The sequence below is a fragment of the Dasypus novemcinctus genome, chromosome 20 (genome assembly GCF_030445035.2).
Source record: "Dasypus novemcinctus isolate mDasNov1 chromosome 20, mDasNov1.1.hap2, whole genome shotgun sequence".
Taxonomy (NCBI): domain Eukaryota; kingdom Metazoa; phylum Chordata; class Mammalia; order Cingulata; family Dasypodidae; genus Dasypus; species Dasypus novemcinctus.
Window position 1 is genome coordinate 21,046,544 of NC_080692.1, and position 19,729 is coordinate 21,066,272.

General features: G+C 40.2%; 1 protein-coding gene across 2 annotated transcripts in view; it reads left to right on the forward strand.

The window, feature by feature from the left end:
- The window catches only part of TULP3 (TUB like protein 3), an 88,293-nt gene that overhangs the window by 50,977 nt on the left and 17,587 nt on the right, over positions 1-19,729 (forward strand). The window contains exons 2-4 of one of the 2 annotated variants that reach the window (XM_004456204.4): positions 4,746-4,797; positions 15,750-15,909; positions 16,524-16,700. In XM_004456204.4, the coding sequence (XP_004456261.1) occupies positions 4,746-4,797; positions 15,750-15,909; positions 16,524-16,700 (389 nt within the window). The remainder of the gene's footprint in view (positions 1-4,745; positions 4,798-15,749; positions 15,910-16,523; positions 16,701-19,729) is intronic. The other variant, XM_012524332.4, reaches the window with a different exon arrangement.

Genomic DNA, 19,729 nt, shown 5'->3' on the forward strand with positions numbered 1-19,729 from the left:
CTTGTGCTATGACCTAAAATGTGGTCTATCCTAGAAAATGACCCATAAGCACTCAAGAATAATGATCCATGAGCACTCAAGAAAAATATATATCCTGCTGTTTTAGGATGCAATATTCTGTATATGTCTATTAGGTCTAGTTTAACATATTTTTCAAGATCTTTGGGAAGCAGATTTGGCTCAATGGATAGAGCATCCGCCTACCACATGGGAGGTCTAGGGTTCAAACCCAGGGCCTCCTGACCCGTGTGGTGAGCTGGCCCACACACAGTGCTGATGTATGCGAGGAGTGCCATACCATACAGGAGTGTCCCCTGTGTAGGGGAGACCCATGCACAAGGAATGCACCCCGTAAGGAGAGCCGCCCCATGCAAAAAAAATGCAGCCTGCACAGGAGTGGTGCAACACACATGGAGAGCTGACGCAGCAAGATGATACAACAAAAAGACAAAGATTCCTGGTGCTGCTGACAAGAATACAAGCAGACACAGAAGAACACACAGTGAATGGACACAGAAAGCAGACAGTTAAGGGGGGGGGAGAAATTTAAAATAAAAAATTAAATAAATCTTTAAAAAAATAAAAAGATCTTTCTTTCTTGATCCTCTCTCTAAATGTTTTGTTTATTGCTGAGAGTGATGTATTGAAGTTTCCCACTATTATTGTAGAGGTGTCTATTTCTCCCCTCAGTCTTGCCAGTGTTTGCCTCATATATTTTGGGGCATGGTGGATAGGGGCATATTTAAGATTTATTTCTTCTTGGTAGATTTCCCCTTTTATTAATATATAGTGTCCTTCTTTGTCTCTTACACCAGTGTTGCATTTAAAGTCTTGTGTCTTATATTAGTATAGCTACCCAGCTCTTTTTTGATTACTGTTTTGAGTGGAAGATTGTTTTCCAACCTCATTGCAATCTGTTTGTGTCCTGGGTTTAAGGTAGACTCTTGTATACAGCATATAGATGGATCATATTTTTGTAATCCATTCTCCCAATCTGTGTCTCTTAATTGGGGAGTTTAATCTTCATTCAGTGTTATTACTGTAAAGGCTACACTCCTTTTACCATTTTATCTTTAGGCTTTTATATGTCATATCTTATTTTTGTTTCTTTTTTACCCTTTTAGTTATCCTTACTAATAATCTTCCTTTCTACACTCTCCTCCAAACCTCTCACTCTTGTCTTTTCCTCTCAACCTGCAGAACTCACTTTGGTATTTCTTAATGGGCAGGACTCTTGCTGATGAATTCTCTCAATTTCTGTGTATCTGTGAGTATTTAATCTCTTCCTCATTTTTGAAGGGCAGTTTTGCTGGATACAGAATTCTTGGCAGTTTTTCTCTTTCAGTACCTTAAATAAATCATACCACTGCCTTCTATCCTCCATGATTTCAGATGGGAAATATGCTTTATCTCTTTCTTCATCTCCTTGAATTGATATTATTGGGAGATTTGTGTGGACATCTTTGAATAGTTCCAAATTCTTCATCTCTTTCAGTTTTTTAGTTTGTTCCTTTGACTGGAACTTCCTGTTTCTTAGTATGGCTTGTAATTTTTTGCTGATGTCTAGGCATCTGTTTATCCTGATGGGTTTATTCTGTTGGCCAATTTCTCTCTCTTGCCTAGAGTTTTATTTTTGTTTGGCTTTGTGTTAAAGCTCTTCTTTGACACTTGGTTCCACTTATTCTAAATCTTTAGAATTGTCCATGTTTAACTGAAAAAAAGAAAATACAAGAAAAAAGGAAAAGAAAATAAATAAAATAAGGAAAAGATAAAAACAAGGAAGAGGAGGGGTAAAAACCCAAAACTGGGCCTCTCTCTCAGGCCACCCGCATCTGGCTAGGCCCCTCTTCACCAGCCACCTGTGTAGTTGCCCCTCAGCCCTGCTGCTCCGCCCCACTGCTTACCTGGCACCTGGCTGGGCGTCCCTTCTCTGGTTGCCTGGGCTGGTGGCCCTGCAGCCCCACTGCTTCCCCAGGGCTTGGCCTGGCCCCCTCTTGCTGGCCACCACAGTGATTGCCCCATGGCCTCACCACCTTGTCTCTGCCTGGCAAGCCTGCCTGTCTTCCCACCACTTCTGGAGGGCAAGTGCACCCTGCTGCTTCCTACTCTGCTAGCTTGGATTTCCAACACCAAATTTTATTATCCATTTTACTATTGCTAGATACTTGGGTTTTTTTTTCAGTTAACCTAGTGGTTCTCGAAAGTGCATTTAAGGAGTGGGTGAGTAAGGAAATCCTTTACCCTACATTCACAAAATGTTTGTTAGGTGAATAAGTGCACAGTGCTATTAAGAAAAAAATTTGGTGCCCAGAAACAAAGATGTGTGGGATGGAGCATAGATTCTCAGAAAATTGTGTGTGTGCATTCAGTTGTGGTAAGACATCGCAGGTATCATTAATGTAGACTTAGGCTGGTGGGTAACTGGAGAGTTGTACAGGAGAATGCTGATCTGCAGGCACTGTCCTCTGCCACACTGGGGTCATAGACAGGCCACTCTGTTTCCAAGCTGTACGTTTAGAGTTGCCTCTGTTTTTGCCAATAGGAAATTCTCCATGAGAAAATGGATGGAAACAGTAATTTTTGTTTTTCTTGCTTGAATTCTTTCTGTTTTATGGATTTACTAACCAGGGTTGGTTAGGCTTATTATTCAGTAACTTAGTTTGAAATGCAGGGAAGAACTTATCAAAGGGAAAAATGCAAATTTAGTAGGATCATATTTCTAGTTTAGCCTAGAAATCCTGGTTCAGATTAGCTATAAATGTATGAAATTTCTTTATTACTACTACTAAATTATAATTTAAACTGGAGGCTTTGTGAAAATATACCTTTTGATGTATCAGTAGTATCTAAATGTTACAATTATATGGCACCTACTTAATGTCTCTTCTGTTCAGGTCAAAATGCTTTGATGATGCGCTATTTATTTACCTTGTCTATTAGACTTGCCCAGGCTTGATAAAAGGCATTGCAATATCTAGATGTGGCAGGGAAGACACACCTGCTTTCTTCACTGTAGGAGGCCTTAAGAGAAATGTTTGAGGGCTTTAGTTGCCTGTCAGAGGTTTTCACATTATTGAGGGGGTTTTAGCATCTGGGATCATGGGGGAGGATGATTTTGTTTTCACACCAGAAGATTCCAATTCTGGTTTAGTATTGGGGGTGGAGTGAGTTGGAGGAAAAGCAGATTCAAAGCAGTAATTGTTGAAAATACTATTTCATAATGGTGATTCTTTCTCTCCAAGTTACCCTTTCCTACATATTATTCGTGATATTATTTTTGTGAGTCTTAGTTTCTTTATATAGAGTCTATTCAAATTTATATTAATAAACACTAAATATTAAGTTTGAAAAACATGTGGAGGATAAAAACATTAAGAACATATCAAGGAGAAATGTGAGGGTCCACAAACATAAAGGCAGAAGTATATCCTATCTGACACTTGTTTTGTTTGTTTTCCTTTTTTGAGCTGGGAGAAAGAAATGACTTATTGAATACACAGTTTTTGTTCTTTGGTTTTTTTAAGCATAAAGATGATGATGAAATTAATAGGACTGTCATAGAATCAAAGCCCTTCCACATATAGGTCTAAGGTGTTACTAAACCACCTTAAAGATTTTTATGTAAGAAGAATCTTGGAGATGCTGTCTAAATTCCACCTGTGTGTTGTTATATAAAACTTTTAAAATATAGGACTATAGTGGAAAAGCATGGATTGATGCTGTGGTATGTTTTCCCCAAATGCAGCAAAAGCCTTGCTTCTCTTATAGCCATGGACTTTTTAAAAATAGGACCTTTTATTTCCAGTTTTTCTGACAGTGGGCTCCTGGTAAAAATTTATAATCCAAAAAACTGAGAATATTTTCACTGCCTGACTTGTTTCACACTATCCTTTTTCCAAAAATGCGAGTCACAAAATGAAATAGTAAGCTAGGAAATTGTCAAAATAGAAAAGCCTTTGTAGAGTTAAAAAATGCTCAAAGATGTTTGGTTTATCAATGGAAGACACTTGTTGTTTATTTGTTGTTTTGTTTTCTCCCATCCAACACATCCATCTCCCAGCAATGTTAAATTTTGTCCGTTCATTTATACGTACAGACTCCTTAGATGACTACTATAATACATTTTACTAATGGCCAGCTTGAAGAGTAAGTTAAATGTCTTGCCCAGATCTTAAGGAAATCAGTGGGCTGTAGTAAGATTCTAAATGTAATCTAATTCTCCATCTCTTAGAATTAACTAAAAAAAAAAAAAGTAAAAAAAATATATAGGTGTGACTTGGACGCTGGAAGGAGACTAGAATTAGGATCTATTTCTGTGGTTTTACCTTATACACAGCTCTCCAATTCTCTGTTTCTTTAAAATCTGAAAAATACCTCATAGGGTTGTTTTTGAGGAATAAATTTTAAAAATACATGTAAAATATTTAACACTGAATCTCGACTATAATAAGTACTCGTATGTGGTTTCAAAGAAAAATGTGCTGTGTGCATGGAGTTTGTGTTCTCCATCTTTTTCTTAGCTTTTGGGTGTTTGTCTCCTCAGTTCCTCTGTGGAATGTGTGTGGCATTAAGGATGGAAAGTCCTCGCATGGCCATGGTGGGAGCAACATCTAGAAATGGGTGCTTTCCCTAAGGCAGAATTAACGGGTTCCAAATAGCCCAAAGGATGAAGAAAAAGGTGAAATTGACACAGGTTTTAAAGGATTTTCTCTTTATAGTCTTTCTTTCCATCACTCTTTAAACAGTGCCTTTGAAGATGAGACCATGAAGCTTCGACAGCTGAAACTGGATAATCAGGTGAGCAGAGTCTCCTCCTCTGAAGTAAATGGACAGTGGTACTGACCATGGTGATGGTGGCCTTGACTCTGGATCACTCGGGCAGGATCATGGACAGAAGACTGGAAAGGAAGAGGCTCTCGTGGTTACTTGTTGAGCCACGTCTGAAGTCAGTGTCTGCTGAGCCAAAGCTCAGAGCTATGGCAAAGACCAAAGTGCTTTGAGGATATCAGCCATAAAACTTGTCCTGGTATATAATCACTGAAAATTCCTTTGCGCCTTTCTTAAGAATTGCAAGAATGTTAATATTTTATTTCTATATAGTAATTTTGTTCTGCTGTCTTCAGTATCTCTCTACACTGTAATTTCACTTAACTACAAGATTTTTTCTTAGCCAAAATGCAGATCTGAACATGCTGTGCTGCTTAAAAACCTCCATTGACTACAGAATAATATTTTTCCAAGGACCTGTCTCAGTTTTCAGTTACGCATTTGTTGTTTAGCAATTATGTGATTTATGCCCATCTCATCTCCTCTTCTGCTAGATTAAGCTCCATAAGAACAAGAATCCCATCTGTTTTTAATGTCCATTATATCAGAAATTCTTAGCACATAATAAGCATTAGATATTTGAATGAAGGAAGGAATAAATAAACAGTTTGTGTTGTTCCACTCTAAGTCGAAATTCTATAACCCTAGTATACCTTTGTAGGATCATTGTCAATCAAAGTGTCTAGACTCCGTAGGTGACTAAAAATATCTCTGAAGTCTTGTCACGCTTGTTTCTGTTGCTAGTGGAATTCATAATGGAACTTCTAGCCTAGTTAATTACTTTAAAAGTGATATCAATTAAAAATAGGAAAGAAACTAGTCTTCTTTGATAATGGGGGAAATTCTAATTAAATTTTACACACATATGCACACATGTAATTTCAAAGATCAGAATAATTGTGTTGAGCCCTCTATTTTCCACATTCCAGTGCTAGTAAGTGGTAGAGAGAAATGACCACCCACAAAATTTATCTTTGATTTATTTTTATTCATTTTTTAAAATTAAAAAAAATTTTATTAACATATTTTTTTATTAAAGTTAATAAATCACCTAGAATGTTACATTAAAAAAACATATAACCCACTGCCCACCCCTCACCCTGTCATTTTTGAAAATTGTATTTTTTTGAAGATACATACATCACAAAAAAGATTACATTATAAAAAATACAAGAGGTTCCCGTATGCCCCCCATCCCCCTGCCCCACTCCTTCCACACCAACAACCTCCCCCATCATTGTGGCACACTCATCACCCTCGGCAAACACATTTTGTAGCACTGCTGCACCACATGAATAATAGTTTACCCTGTAGTTCACACTCTTCCCTAGTACATTCAGTGGATTATGGCAGGATATATAATGTCCAGCATCTGACCCTGCACTATCATTTAGAACAACTCCAAGTCCCAAAAATGCCCCCTCATCATATCTCTTCTTCCCTCTCCCTGCCCTCAGCAACTACTGTGGCCACTTTGTCTACGTCAATGATACAATTTCTTCTATTACTAGTCACAGTAGTTTTATAGTAGAATATCAGTAAGTCCAATAATCCATATTTTATTCCTCCATTCTGTGGACCCTGGGATGGTGATGTCCACTCCACCTCTATATCAAGAGGGAGCTTAGATTCCACATGGCCGATGGATGCAGTTCTCCTGCTTGCAGTTGTAGGTACTCTCGGTTCCCTGGTGTGGTGTTTGACCATTTCCACCTCCCTGTTAGCTGACCTGGGTAAGTCCAACGAACCAGAGAGTAGGGGTTGCAACTCTGCTGAGGCTCAGGGCCCAGCTGGTACATGTGCAGTCAAGAGATTCAAGTCCCCTGAGTATACACCATCCCTAGCACCAACCACAGGTTCAGTAAAGGTTACAGAAGAGGCCTGTATAGAAAAGTCACATCTGAGTCCAGCTCCAACACTCTCAGGAGCACAAATTCCAAAGTAGGGCCCATTGACATGGCACAGAACTCAGAATCCATCTGCCATGACCATATACCCTGTGGGTCTCCATAGCCTTCAGGAGAACCAATTCCTAGGGTTGTATCTACTTAAGCTGTTTCTGGGGTCCTGCTGAGGCATGCATAAGCACCACCCCTCTGATGACCTCCTAACTCTTTTTCGAAGACTCTTAACCATATAAACTCATTTGTCTTTGCCATTTCCCCTTTTATTCAATGGCAAAAAGCCATTTTTAACACATGATCGTACATGTGGGCTGAGATATTCTGCTGGTCTGATCACTAGCTGCATCACCAGTTAGTGATTGGTAGTAATCCCTTGGTGCCAGGGAGGCTCATCCCTGGGAGCCATGTCCCATGCTGTGGGGAAGGTATTGCATTTACATGCTGAGTTTGGCTTAAAGAGTGGCCACATTTGAGCAACATGGAGGCTCTCGGGAGGTAACTCATAGGCATCCTGCAGCTCTAGGCCTAGTGTATATTTCAAAAATTTTTATTCATTTTTGGCTTTAGGCATCCTAATGTTAGAAGACCAAATGGTACATCCCTTGCCAGCATTAAGTGAAATCTTAGACTCATCTAGCAAGTAATGCTATGAGACACCATTTTTTGAATTTTATATCTAAATCTATTTTCTGGATTTTTGTTAAAGGTGGTCTGAATTTTTGTAGTTTTTATTCTTTTCAATGAGAGTTCTGCATGTGAAATGTATGTGGTATAAAATTTGAGATTTTTGTAAGCCTTTTTATAGCACAAATTTTAAAGATAGGTAATAAAAGCATAGGGTAAGAAATCAAATCATACAGAAAAGGTATTCAGGGAAACGGACCTGGCCCAGTGGTTAGGGCGTCCGTCTATCACATGGGATGTCTGTGGTTCAAACCCCCGGGCCTCCTTGACCCGTGTGGAGCTGGCCCATGCGCAGTGCTGATGCACGCAAGGAGAGCCGTGCCATGTGGGGGTGTCCCCCGCGTAGGGGAGCCCCACGCACAAGGAGTGCGCCCCGTAAGGAGAGCCGCCCAGCACGAAAAAAAGTGCAGCCTGCCTAAGAATGGCGCCGCACACACGGAGAGCTGACACAACAAGATGACTCAACAAAAAGAGACACAGATTCCCGTGCTGCTGACAACAACAGAAGCAGACAAAGAAACAAGACGCAGCAAATGGACACAGAGAACAGACAACCGGGGTGGGGGGCGCAGGGGAGAGAAATAAATAAATAGATCTTTAAAAAAAAAAAAAGGTATTCAGTGAAAAGTAGTGTCCCTCCACTTGGCTCAGTTCTTCATCACAGGCTGCCACTGGCTTCTGCTGATCCTTCAAGAGAGTCAAAATGAATAGAAAGACAAAATTTTAACAGGAATATTTTTAAATGGGGAAAAAAAATCTCTTGGGCCTCATGTATAAGTTTCGGTGTTAAGGAATGGATGAGAATACTGTTAGAGGCCCGAAATTCTCCCATGAGCAGAGGAAGGAGGTTGCTCAGCCTGGGCTGAGGGAATTTCCTCATTGGCAGACTGAGTATTCAAAGGGCCTGAAGCAAGAAAGGCAGCCTGTCTAACGGATAAAGCATAACTGTTCCCAGAATAAAGCTGGGAATCAGAAGACTTGGTTCCAGTCCATCCTAGCTCGCTGCTAATTTGTTGTGTGGTTGGTTAAAGTCCTTTACTCTGTGGGCCTCTTTATTATTTCATCTGCAAAGTGAGATCAGACTGATAAAATCATAGAATGTTCAAAAGGATCTTAGGGGGAAGCAGATGTAGCTCAAGCAGTTGGGCTCCCTTCTACCATATGGGAGGTGCAGGACATTGGCCCAGGGCCTCCTGGTGAAGGCAAGCTGGCCCATGTGGTGAGCTGGCCCACCCAAAGTGCTGGCCCACACGGAGTGCTGGCCTGTGTGGAGCTCTGCCCTGTACAGGAGTGCTACCCCACGCAGGAGTGCTGGCCCACGCAGAGAGCTGGTGCAGCAAGATGACGCAACAAAAGGAGACGCAGGGGAGAGACAGTAGGAGACACAGCAGATCAGGGAGCTGAGGTGGCGCAAGAGAATGATCGCCTCTCTCCCACTCCAGAAGGTCCCAGTGTCGGTTCCTGGAGGCACCTAATGAGAATACAAACAGACACAGAAGAACACAGCGAATGAATACAGAGGGCTGACAAAGGGAGGAGGGGGGAGAAATAAATAAATACATCTTTTTTAAAAAAAAAAAAAAGGATCTTAGGGTATCAGAGTTGGAGAGAGCTGAGATGGAGGTGTGTAGAGGAATTCTGGCTGCTGCTCACTCTAGGTCTCAAAGGTTGGCAGGTAGGGTCCACATAGTCCATGCATCATGACTCCCATCAATGACAGTGCCTTATTCTGGCAGTGGGCATGGATAGAGGTGGGAGAGGCTGGGGAAACCTCCCTCTCCCACCCCTGCCTCAGATATCCAGGGTCAGTTAGACTCAGGAATTCTGCTGTGACAATGTCCCCCATTGCAACTAAAGTTTATCAGTCTCATGAGGATTGTTGACAACCAATCTCACAAGTGGCAAATCTAAATCAGAGAATTAATTTATACTAGAATCAGCTGGCCTGTACCCTCCCTTTAGGGAATTCTGTAGGAAGTTTATAATCAGCAAGTGGCCTGGTAAGTTTGAAATCAGAGCAAGTGGAGTTGGTAAAATGATCTTCATCATGAATATCATTAATGTATGATGGTATAATTGATCCATCTCCACTAAAGGGATTTACTTACCCCGGGGAATGAGATACATTAGTATCTGGCCAGGATCCTCTCCCTGCCTTGGACAGTCCTAGAGACACAGGTAAATCTTACTCTTAGGTTTCCCCTTCCATTATTTCCATGGAGACCACCCCCCTTCTCTTAACTTTTTCATCATCATTGTCCAGGTGACAGTACCATTTGATCAGATTACAGCTTCTTTCACATCTTTATTTTTCTGATATTGTATTCTTGGAGTTTAAATACTTTAAAATCCTGGATTTTCAGATAAAATTTACACATGGCTACTTTCATCCAATATATTTTTAAACGGTTTTACTTAAATATAATTCACATACCATAAATATATACCTCCTGTAGCAGTTTGGTATGGTTATGAATTCTAAAAATAGATGCTGGATTATGTTTGTAATCTGGTCTGTACCTGGGTGTGATTAAGCTATGATTAGGGCTTTGATTGGGCCACGTCATTAGGGCATTGAGTCCCCACCCCTTGGTGTGTGGGAACTCACAGATAAAAGGCATGGCAAAGACAGAGTTGAGGGTTTTTGATGTTGGAGTTTGATGCTGAAGCCTTAGGCTGGAGCCCCACAGAGGCTCCAGAGGAAAGCTCACAGAGGAAAGAGAAGCGAGCCCCAGCAAGAGAGGAACCCTGAGCCCAGGAAGAAGCAAGCCCTGGGAAGAAAAGAACCTTGAACTCAGAGAGAAGCAAGGCCCTGGAAGGGAGGAACCCAGGAAGCCTGAACCCTAGCCACAGTCGGCAGCCATCTTGCTCCAACACATGAAAATAGGCTTTGGTGAGGGAAGTAACTTACGCTTTATGGCCTTGTATCTGTAAGCTCTTACCCCAAATAAATACCCTTTATAAAATCCAACCAATAGAAGCGGACTTGGCCCAATGGACAGGGCATCCTCTTACCACATGGGAGGTCCACAGTTCAAACCCCGGGCCTCCTTGAGCCGTGTGCAGCTGGCCCATGCACAGTGCTGATGTGCGCAAGGAGTGCCTGCCACACAGGGGTGTCCCCCACGTAGGGGAGTCCCACATGCAAGGAGTGTGCCCCATAAGGAGAGCCGCCCAGCACAGAAGAAAGTGCAGCCTGCCCAAGAATGGCGCCGCACACACGGAGAGCTGACACAAGATGATGCAACAAAAAAACACACAGATTCCCTGGGCCGCTGATAAGGATAGAAGCGGTTACAGAAGAACACACAGTGAATGGACACAGAGAGCAGACAACTCAGGGGCGGGGAAGGGGAGAGAAAAAAAATCCAACCAATTTCTGGTATTTTGCATCAGCACCCCTTTGGCTGACTAATATACCCCCTTAAAAGGGTATAATTCAATGGTTTTAGTACATATTTTGTATTATAAATTATTTATTGTATATATTATGGATTTAATTATAGTATAGTATTATTCAGAATTTGTATTATATAGTATGTATTTTGTTGTCCAACCATCACCACAGTCCAAGTTTGGAACATTTTCATCACCCCAAAAAGAAACTTCGTACCCATTAGTAATTATTTCCCATTTCCCTCCAAACCATCTTGCCCTAAGCAGTCTACTTTCTGTCTCTTGGATTTGCCTATTCTGGACATTTGCTATAAATAGAATCATACAATATGTGACCTTTTCTGACTGGCTTCTTTCACTTACCCTATTGTTTCCAAGGTTCATCCATCTTGTGTATGTCATTCTTTCTTATGGCTGAATTCCATTGTATGGCTATATGTATACCACATTTTGTGTATCCATTCATTAGTTGCTAGACATCTAGGTTGTTTCTACGTTTTGGCTATTATGAATAAGGCTGCTCTGAACACTCATGTGCAAGTTTATGTGAGGACATATATTTTCATTTCTCTTAGGTATAAACTTAGGAGTGGAACTGCTGGGTCATATGGTAATTCTATCTTTAACCATTTGAGGAACCAACAGACTGTTCTCTGAAGTGGCTGCATTGTTTTACATTCCCACCAGCATTGTATAAGGATTCAAATCCTTGCCAATGCTTGTTTTTCTCCAGCTTTTTTATTTTTAGCCATCCTACTTGATATGAGGTAGTATCTCATTGCAGATTTGATTTGCATTTCCCTAATGGCTAATGATACTAAGCATCTTTCCATATGCTTATTTGCTATTTGTATATCTTCTTTGGAGAAAAAGTCTGTTCAAATTTGTTTGTCTATTTATTGTTGAGTTTTAAGAGTTCTTTATATATTCTGGATCCATGTCCCTTATGATTTGCAAATATTTTTTCCAATTCTAGGGTTGTCTTTTAACTTTCTTGATGGTTCATTTGCAGCACAAATTTTTAAAATTTATCTATTTTTTTTCCCAGTTTTTTCTTTTGTTACTTGTATTCTAAGAAAATACTGGTAATCTAAGGTTACAAAGACTTGCTGCTATGTTTTCTTTGAAGAATTTTATAGTTTTAGCTCTTACACTTGCTATGATCCATTTTGAGTTAATTTTTCTGTATAATATGACATAGGGGTCCAACTTAAATTTTTTACATGAGTATCTGTTGTCCCAACACCATTTATTGAAAAGAATATTCTTTCCCATCCAATATGTTTTGCTTTTATTTTTAACTAGTTTCACTAGGGTACTCTTCCTTTAGAATATGAGAGCACCTTAACTGGCCTCAGAAAGTAAAGATATTCAGACTTTTCCTATGATATTCCTGACATGGATGCACATTAGGTAGAGAGCATTTATGCCATCTAGTGGAGAATAGATTAAAGTATAACATAGCTTCTACAATAGGTGACCATCAGTGCACTGAACTGATATTTTAAGCAGTCTGATTTAAAACTTTTCACTTGCCACTCTATTAGAGAATGTCGCAGGACTCCCCAGGATGGGAATTCAATATTCTGTTGGTTATTGTGTAGGTCTCCACCCACCGAGGCAACACCCCATGACCACATGACCACATTCATATTCCACAGAGGCGTGCCCCAGGTGCACCCTTCCCCACACGTGCCCCCACCATCAACACCCCACACCACTCATCTTCCCCTGCCACAGCTGCAACCCTTCTGCTATCCAAAACAAAAACAAAATAATAATAAAATTAAAAAATAAAAAACCTAAAAAATAAAATTTTCTTTGTATTGTACCTTTTTCATCACTGTAAGATCTGTTACCTTTTATGTATATTGACAGTTTCTTCTATATGTTCCCCCACTGTCTTTTTTTTTTTTTTCACTTTATTATCCAAGAAACTTTAGGTTACAGAAAAATCAAGTAAAAAATATGGGGGATTCCCATATACCCCCCTACATCCTCCCCTACCAATAACTCCCACATGAGTATTACATTTGTTATAATTGATGAACAAATATGAAAGATTGCACTAACCATGGTCACCAGTTTACATCATGGTCTGTGCTCTGCACTGCACACCTTTATAGGTTCTGACAAATGCACAATGGCTTGCTTGCCTTTCTCTGATCTCACCTATGCCAGGGAGGTTATATTTAGTCAGACTGGTGGACCTTGGGCAACTATTCTGATCTTGCTGGTTGTACCCTGTGGCCAGTCTGTTCTGAGGTTGTCATAATGGAGCTCCAGCCCATCTCCTCTAGGGAGTCCTTGGAAACTTGGAATCAGCAAAACCAGCTATCATTAATGTGAGGCTTGCTTGAGTTTTATTATATTATTGAATAGAGCCTTTTGAAGCCCCAGTGGTGGAAACTTTTTTTCCTTATTAATCTGCTGTATTTTTTCATTGTTTATTTTGGCATCACCATTCAACAGTTTGCCCCAGGAAATAATAGTAAGACATTTCATCATCTTCTGGAGAAGATGAATTCTTTGCTTTATTGTTCAGTACTGAAGGGAGTTGGAAAATTTAAAAGTGATTACATTTTAGTTTATGTGACACTTAAAATCCTATATGCAACCTATTTGAGTTGCATTTAGGGCACTGAGCCATCAACTTTGGCTTTCTTCCAGACTCCCTTGATCTTCACCTCCTTACAATAGAATTCCTTTGTTTATCCAGTATCATTTAAAGCACCGTTAGCTTTCAAGAAAGGTAAGACATAAAAATGAAATATGAGTTGACAGAATTATATTCAAACTCAATTAACACCAGACTAGTGAGGGTGGTTAGAATGCTAAATCAGGTGACAGTTTTCTGAAGACGGTACTTAGACAAACGATATGGAGATATTTTGTGGTGTTTTTAACAGAACTGGACAATACTATTATACAGGCAATGCTGTAGTACCTGTGGTGCTGAAGTTTACAGTTTGAGTCTATAGGTGTTTTTTTTCCCTTAAGTTGTTGCTATAAATGAGTTTGATGAAGCGGAAAGAGAAAGACCTCAACAGATACCTTGACAGGACCACTGGTCCAGAGTCCAGTCTTTGCTTTACAGGTCGAAGGACTTGGATTTGCCAGTGCAGCTAAATGCAACCATGCTCGTAGGTACAAGCTCACCCTACTCAAACTCCAAGTGGTCAGTTGTAAAACCAGAATACCAGCTTACTGTGCATGTTCACAATACTCTCTTCCTGGGCATGTGGTATTGAGAAAGTCAGTTGAAAATTACAAGACTGATCAGTAAGCAAGGACAGCCCCAAGGGATATTTCACCTTGGCCATTAAGAAGCCCTACGTAGTTTCCTGCTCCTAGGGAATGGGGTGCTCTTGTCTGCCAGTCTTACTTCTCTTTCTCAGGCAGTCTAGATGAACACTGTCCAGTTCTAGCTCTTTTTCTCCCCTATTCTGGACCACGAGCAGACAGAATACACCTTTTCTATAGAACATTTTTTATTTACATGTATTAATGGAACAGCGGCTGCATCTTGTGTTTTTGTTTCATTAATCACAGTTATGAGACTTATGTGAGGTTAAATAGCCATAGTCATACAGATAAGATGTGGCAGCTTATCATGTTCATGTTTGTCATTTCTTCAGGTGGGTTACTTACGCTCCATTATGTAAGACTTCTTCATTGGTATAAAGAGCCTTATTGCAACAAGTTCTGGGGTAGGGGAGGGGGGGCGTCTCATTTTAGCCTCCTGTGTACTTAGTGTCCCTGGTACATTAAAACCCTTCAATTCATAATAATTCAGGCAATAATCTCAAAACCCCAATTATTCCTTCCCAACTTGCTCTAACAGACTCCATTCTTTATGGTTGACACATTCTTTTTCTTCTGCACAAGCCTGGGTGAAAAACAAATCTATTTCTTTTTTGTCTTCTGAATTTATTTGCGTACTTTCATCAGCCTTCCCTGCTGATTGTCTAATCTCTTGGAGTGACTCTTCTTCCTAGCAGCACTTTCCGAGGCAATATCAATGGAAAACAGCGAGTAGGTGGCTTTTTCCCTGAGAAACAGTAGTGAATAGGTTATAATACCTTTCTTTCTTTCTTTTTTTTTTTTCATCTTACAGCTTGGCACTTTTTCTATTCTCAGATATCCTAGGTCCATAATAATTTCTATGCTTTTATTTGCCAGAGATTAAAAATAGTTTGTGTTAGTGTGCCTTCCTTCTCATCTCACTGGATGTTTTTCTTAGAGTCTGTCATGCTTTTTCCCTGACTTTCTTTTTTGCCATATTCTTTATCTTGTTTTCTATTCATAAAGTTGACTGCTTTCTATTTGGAATGTTCCAAACTGCATTTACCGCCCCTCCCCCATCTTCTTCCCCTTGGTCTTAATTTGTTTGGGCCCTAATTATGTAAAATGAGCAAGAAAGGAAAACTAACTGCTCTTTAGCTGGTTAAAACATGAAAATAACTTGGATAATACATTTTATAATAAATTTTATTTTTTTCCTTACAAAGTAAGAAAACTTGGAAAACACAGAAAATTAGGAAAAAAGGTAATATCCATATTTTACCAGCCAAAGAAACCACTGTTGCTGTTTTCCTCCATCTTTTTCCCTATGCATATGTGTTTATGTATTTTAAACTTGCAATCTGGCTTTAATAATGATTTAATTACTATGTATATTTTCAGTAGATTGAATCATGCCTCACCTCCGCTACCAAAGCATTGTATGGTTTTAAGGAGATCTTTATAGGTGTTCAGTAAATATTTGTTAAATGAATGAATGACTCCTTGCTCTTCTCTGTGCCTCACTTTTCCCAAATCTTAACCAGGAAAAAATTACAGAAGTTTTATGAAGATTAGTGAAAAGCAAATTGTAAGTGCTTGAATTGTCTAAATCTTGTCATTGCTTTCCTGCTTAATATACTGGTTTTTTCCTAGAGAGCATTGCTAGAGAAGAAGCAGAGAAAAAAGCGCCTTGAGCCACTTATGGTACAGCCAAACCCAGAAGCCAGGCTACGTCGGTCAAAGCCACGAGGCAGTGAGGAGCACGCTCCATTGGTGGAACCTCAGACCCCTCACAACGATGTGGTCCTCCACGGTGTGTATTTAGGCAGCATCCCTTCCTGCCGGGATGCAGGCTGCACAGACCTAGAGGGGTGGAGGATTCTCAGATGGGCCGAAGTTCATGTCTGTCCTAGAACTGTTATTTTAGATGCCATAGGAATTAGTCTAGAGTGGCTTATTTGAGAAATTCACAGACTTGATTGTTACAGCATGGCAGAGGCTAATGATGAAGCCAGACATGGGTAGAGAGAATTCATTCTTCCAGTAGATGTGACTCAAAGGATAATTTGAGATGGCGGGAGTGGGAGAAGAATAGGATTAAGAGTGTCTAAGCAAAGCCCCTGAGTTATTAGTTTGGACAGTATATATACTATAGAGGCCTGCTTTGTTTTCTTGGTCTCATTCTTAAGTTCCTGAAGCACAACATCAAGTTCATGTTACCATAGCTACAATCAGAGGACGTTAATAAAACAAACACCAGTCCTGGACTGCTCCGTTAAGGAACGTTCTTGCAGGTGGTAAGAAAGGAGGAGAGGTAAAACGGTTTGGGTAGTTAACCCTGATCACCTGCACCACCACCACCACCACCCCACCCCTGCTCAACAACACATAGCGTTTTCCTCTTTTTTCTTTTCTTTTGGTCCCAAGGCATTGATGGTCCAGCTGCCTTCCTGAAGCCAGATGCTCAGGACTTGGAGACCAAGCTCCACGTTCTCTCCGTGGGCTCTTCTGCTACGGAAGAGGACACTGAAGGAAATGGTGACGGGGAAAGCCCTTCGGACACTGCTTCCAAGCCCGATCTTCAGGAGATTCTCCAAAGACATGGTGAGGACTGGGAATGATTTTAAGGGAATCAGTTGTTTTTTCACTTTCCTTGTTGGTTAAAGCTGACCTAGATGACTCAAAATTGCCTGTAGTACAGAGGTGACAACTTTGACATCTGAATATCGGTCATTGTCCACAATAGTAGTACTTACCCTGTTGCCTGTGGTGGGGATGAGCTAATTCAATCAAATATGAAATGACAGCAGTGTTGGTTAAGTGCTAATGTAGCTATAGATGAGTGTATATATATGTAGCGTATGTACTAATATATATGACTTTTTGGCATTTTCTTTGCAGTTCTCACCCTCTTCCTTTGACAAAGTTGCCACTCAACAAGCCCTATTCTGCCTCATTTCACACTTTATGTTGATTTGGTGGAAAAGCAAAAAATAAGTAACCAGCTTAGTGGAAACATAAATTGAATCAAAATATACTTAATCTAGTGCTTTTTTCACTAGAACATGCTTTCTGCCAATTAGATTTGTCTTTTCTATAAATATTCCTGTACATTTCAGAGGTCCCTTGTACTCTTCTTTCCTCCTTAGAAAAATAATTTTACAGTGAGAAGGGATCAAATGTTCCCTTTTCAAATGAGAATACTGAAACCTAATAATGAATAAATAAATAAATAGCTATTGAGTGCCCAATTTGTAAAAGGTAGGCATTGATAGGTCCTGGGATATATAAAACAGGAGATTCTAGCACACCCTGGTATTAATTCATTCATAAAATATGTATTGATGCCAAAGAGGGAACCCAAATGGCCATCAGCTGATGAGCCGATAACCAAATATGGTATATCTGTACAATGGAATATTATTCAACTATAAAAAAGAATGAAGTACTGATACATGCTACAACATGGATGAACCTGGAAAACATTATGCTAAGTGAAAGATGCCTGTCGCAAAAGACCACATATGATTCCATTTATATGAACTGTTCAAAACAGGGAAATCTATTTAGATTATTTCTGGTTTTTAGCCACTATAATACTGCTACAAACATTCTTATGCCTGTCTCTTTGTGAACACGTGCACACATTTCTGTTAAGTGTAGATCCAGGCATGAAATGCAGGGCCAGAGGTTTTATATCTGTTCAGTGTTTGTAGTATGTCAGTTTTCCAAATTATCAGTAGCAATTATCAGTGTCGCTAGCAATGTTGCTCCTATCTTCACCAACACTTGTTAATGATAGAATGTGTGACAGTATTTCATTGTGGTTTTTGATTTTTGTTTTTGTTACTTGAATTTCATTATTTCATTGTGGTTTTTATTTGCACTTCTCTGATTAGGAATGAGGTTGAGCATCTCTATATTTTTACTGACCATTTTAGCTATTCTCTGTGAAACAAGACATATACAGAAAAATACCCACAAGTCACTTGTGAAAGTTCTTTACGTAGTCTAAATGTGAGCCATTGGTTGGTTATGTATGTTTTGCATTTATTTTTTTAATGCTCTGCACCTTTCTATATCTTCTGATGAATGGAGGTTCTTAATTTTAATGTAGTCCAATTTATCAAGCTTTTCCTTTATGGCTAGTGTTTTTTGTTTTTTTTTTAAGATTTACTTTTTATTGATTTCTCTTCCCTTCCAAACCGCACCCCCCCCAGTTATCTATTCTGTGTGTCCATCAGTGCGTGCTCTTCTGTGTCTGCCTGTATTCTTGTCAGCAGCACCTAGAATACTTGTCTCTTTTTTTGTTGCATCATCTTGCTGCGTCAGCTCTCCGTGTGTGCGGCGCCATTCCTGGGCAGGCTGCACTTTTTTCATGCTGGGTGGCTCTCCTTACGGGGTGCAATCCTTGTGCATGGAACTCCCCTACGCAGGGGCACCCCTGCGTGGCACGGCACTCCTTGTGTGCATCAGCACTGCGCATGGGCCACCTCACTACATGGGCTGAGAGGCCCTGGGTTTGAACCTTGGACCGCCCATGTGGTAGGCGGACGCCCTATCCATTGGGCCAAATCCACTTCCCTGGCTAGTGCTCTTTTAGATCATGTTTAACATGTCTTTCCCCACCCCAAGGTTACGAAGATGTCCAATGTTTTCTTCAAAAACTTCATTGTTTTTACTTTTTACCTTTAGATCTTTTGAATGGTGTGAATAGTTGTTTCATTTTTTTATGTGTGATTGGCCCAGCACATGGTTTAAAAGTACTGTGTTTCCCCCACTGCTCTGTAGTGCCACTTTTGTCATAAAGCAGGAGTTCTTACATGGATATTCTCTCGCAGCTTTGACATGTTTGTCTATCCTGGATCCGTGTTGCAGCTGTCATTCTATAATAAGTCTTGATATCTGGTAGAGTAAGTCCTCCCCTTTGTTTTTCATTTCCTGCCATTCTTGTTCCTTTGCCTTTCCATATAAATTTTAGAATCAGCTGGTTAAATTAAAAACAAAAAACTAATGGGGAGCAAATGTGGCTCAAGCAGTTGAATGCCTGCCTCCCATGAAGGAGGTCCCACGTTCGGTTCCCATTGCCTCCTAAATAAGATAAGCTAACGCTATGAGCAGACACAAAAAGTGGGAGTGGATGTGGCTCAAGCAGTTGGGCATCCGCCTCCCACATTGGAGGTCCTGGGTTCCGTTCCTGATGCCTCCCAAAGAAGACAGGCAGACAACAAGTGGGCACAACAAGCAGAGACAACGAGTAGACAGATGAGCCACCTGGGGGAGATGGGAAAACAACTAATTTGCTTCTATTTTGATGAGGGTAATATAGAATGTTTACATTATTTGGGGGACAGTTGTTATCTTTATAATATTGAGTCTTCCAATCCATGAATGACATACATCTCTCTGTATTTGATTAAGTCCTCTTTCATTTACGTCAACACTCTTTTTTTTTCCTTAAGATTTTTAAAAAAAATTATTCTACCCTCCTTGTTGTTTGCGCTTGCTATGTCTGTTTGTTATGTGCTCTTCTCCTTTTTTGGAGGCACTGGAGCCTAAACAGGACCTGCCACGTGGTGGGTGGGAGCTCAGTGACTGGAGCCACATCTGCTTCCCCATTGTTTCTTACTCTA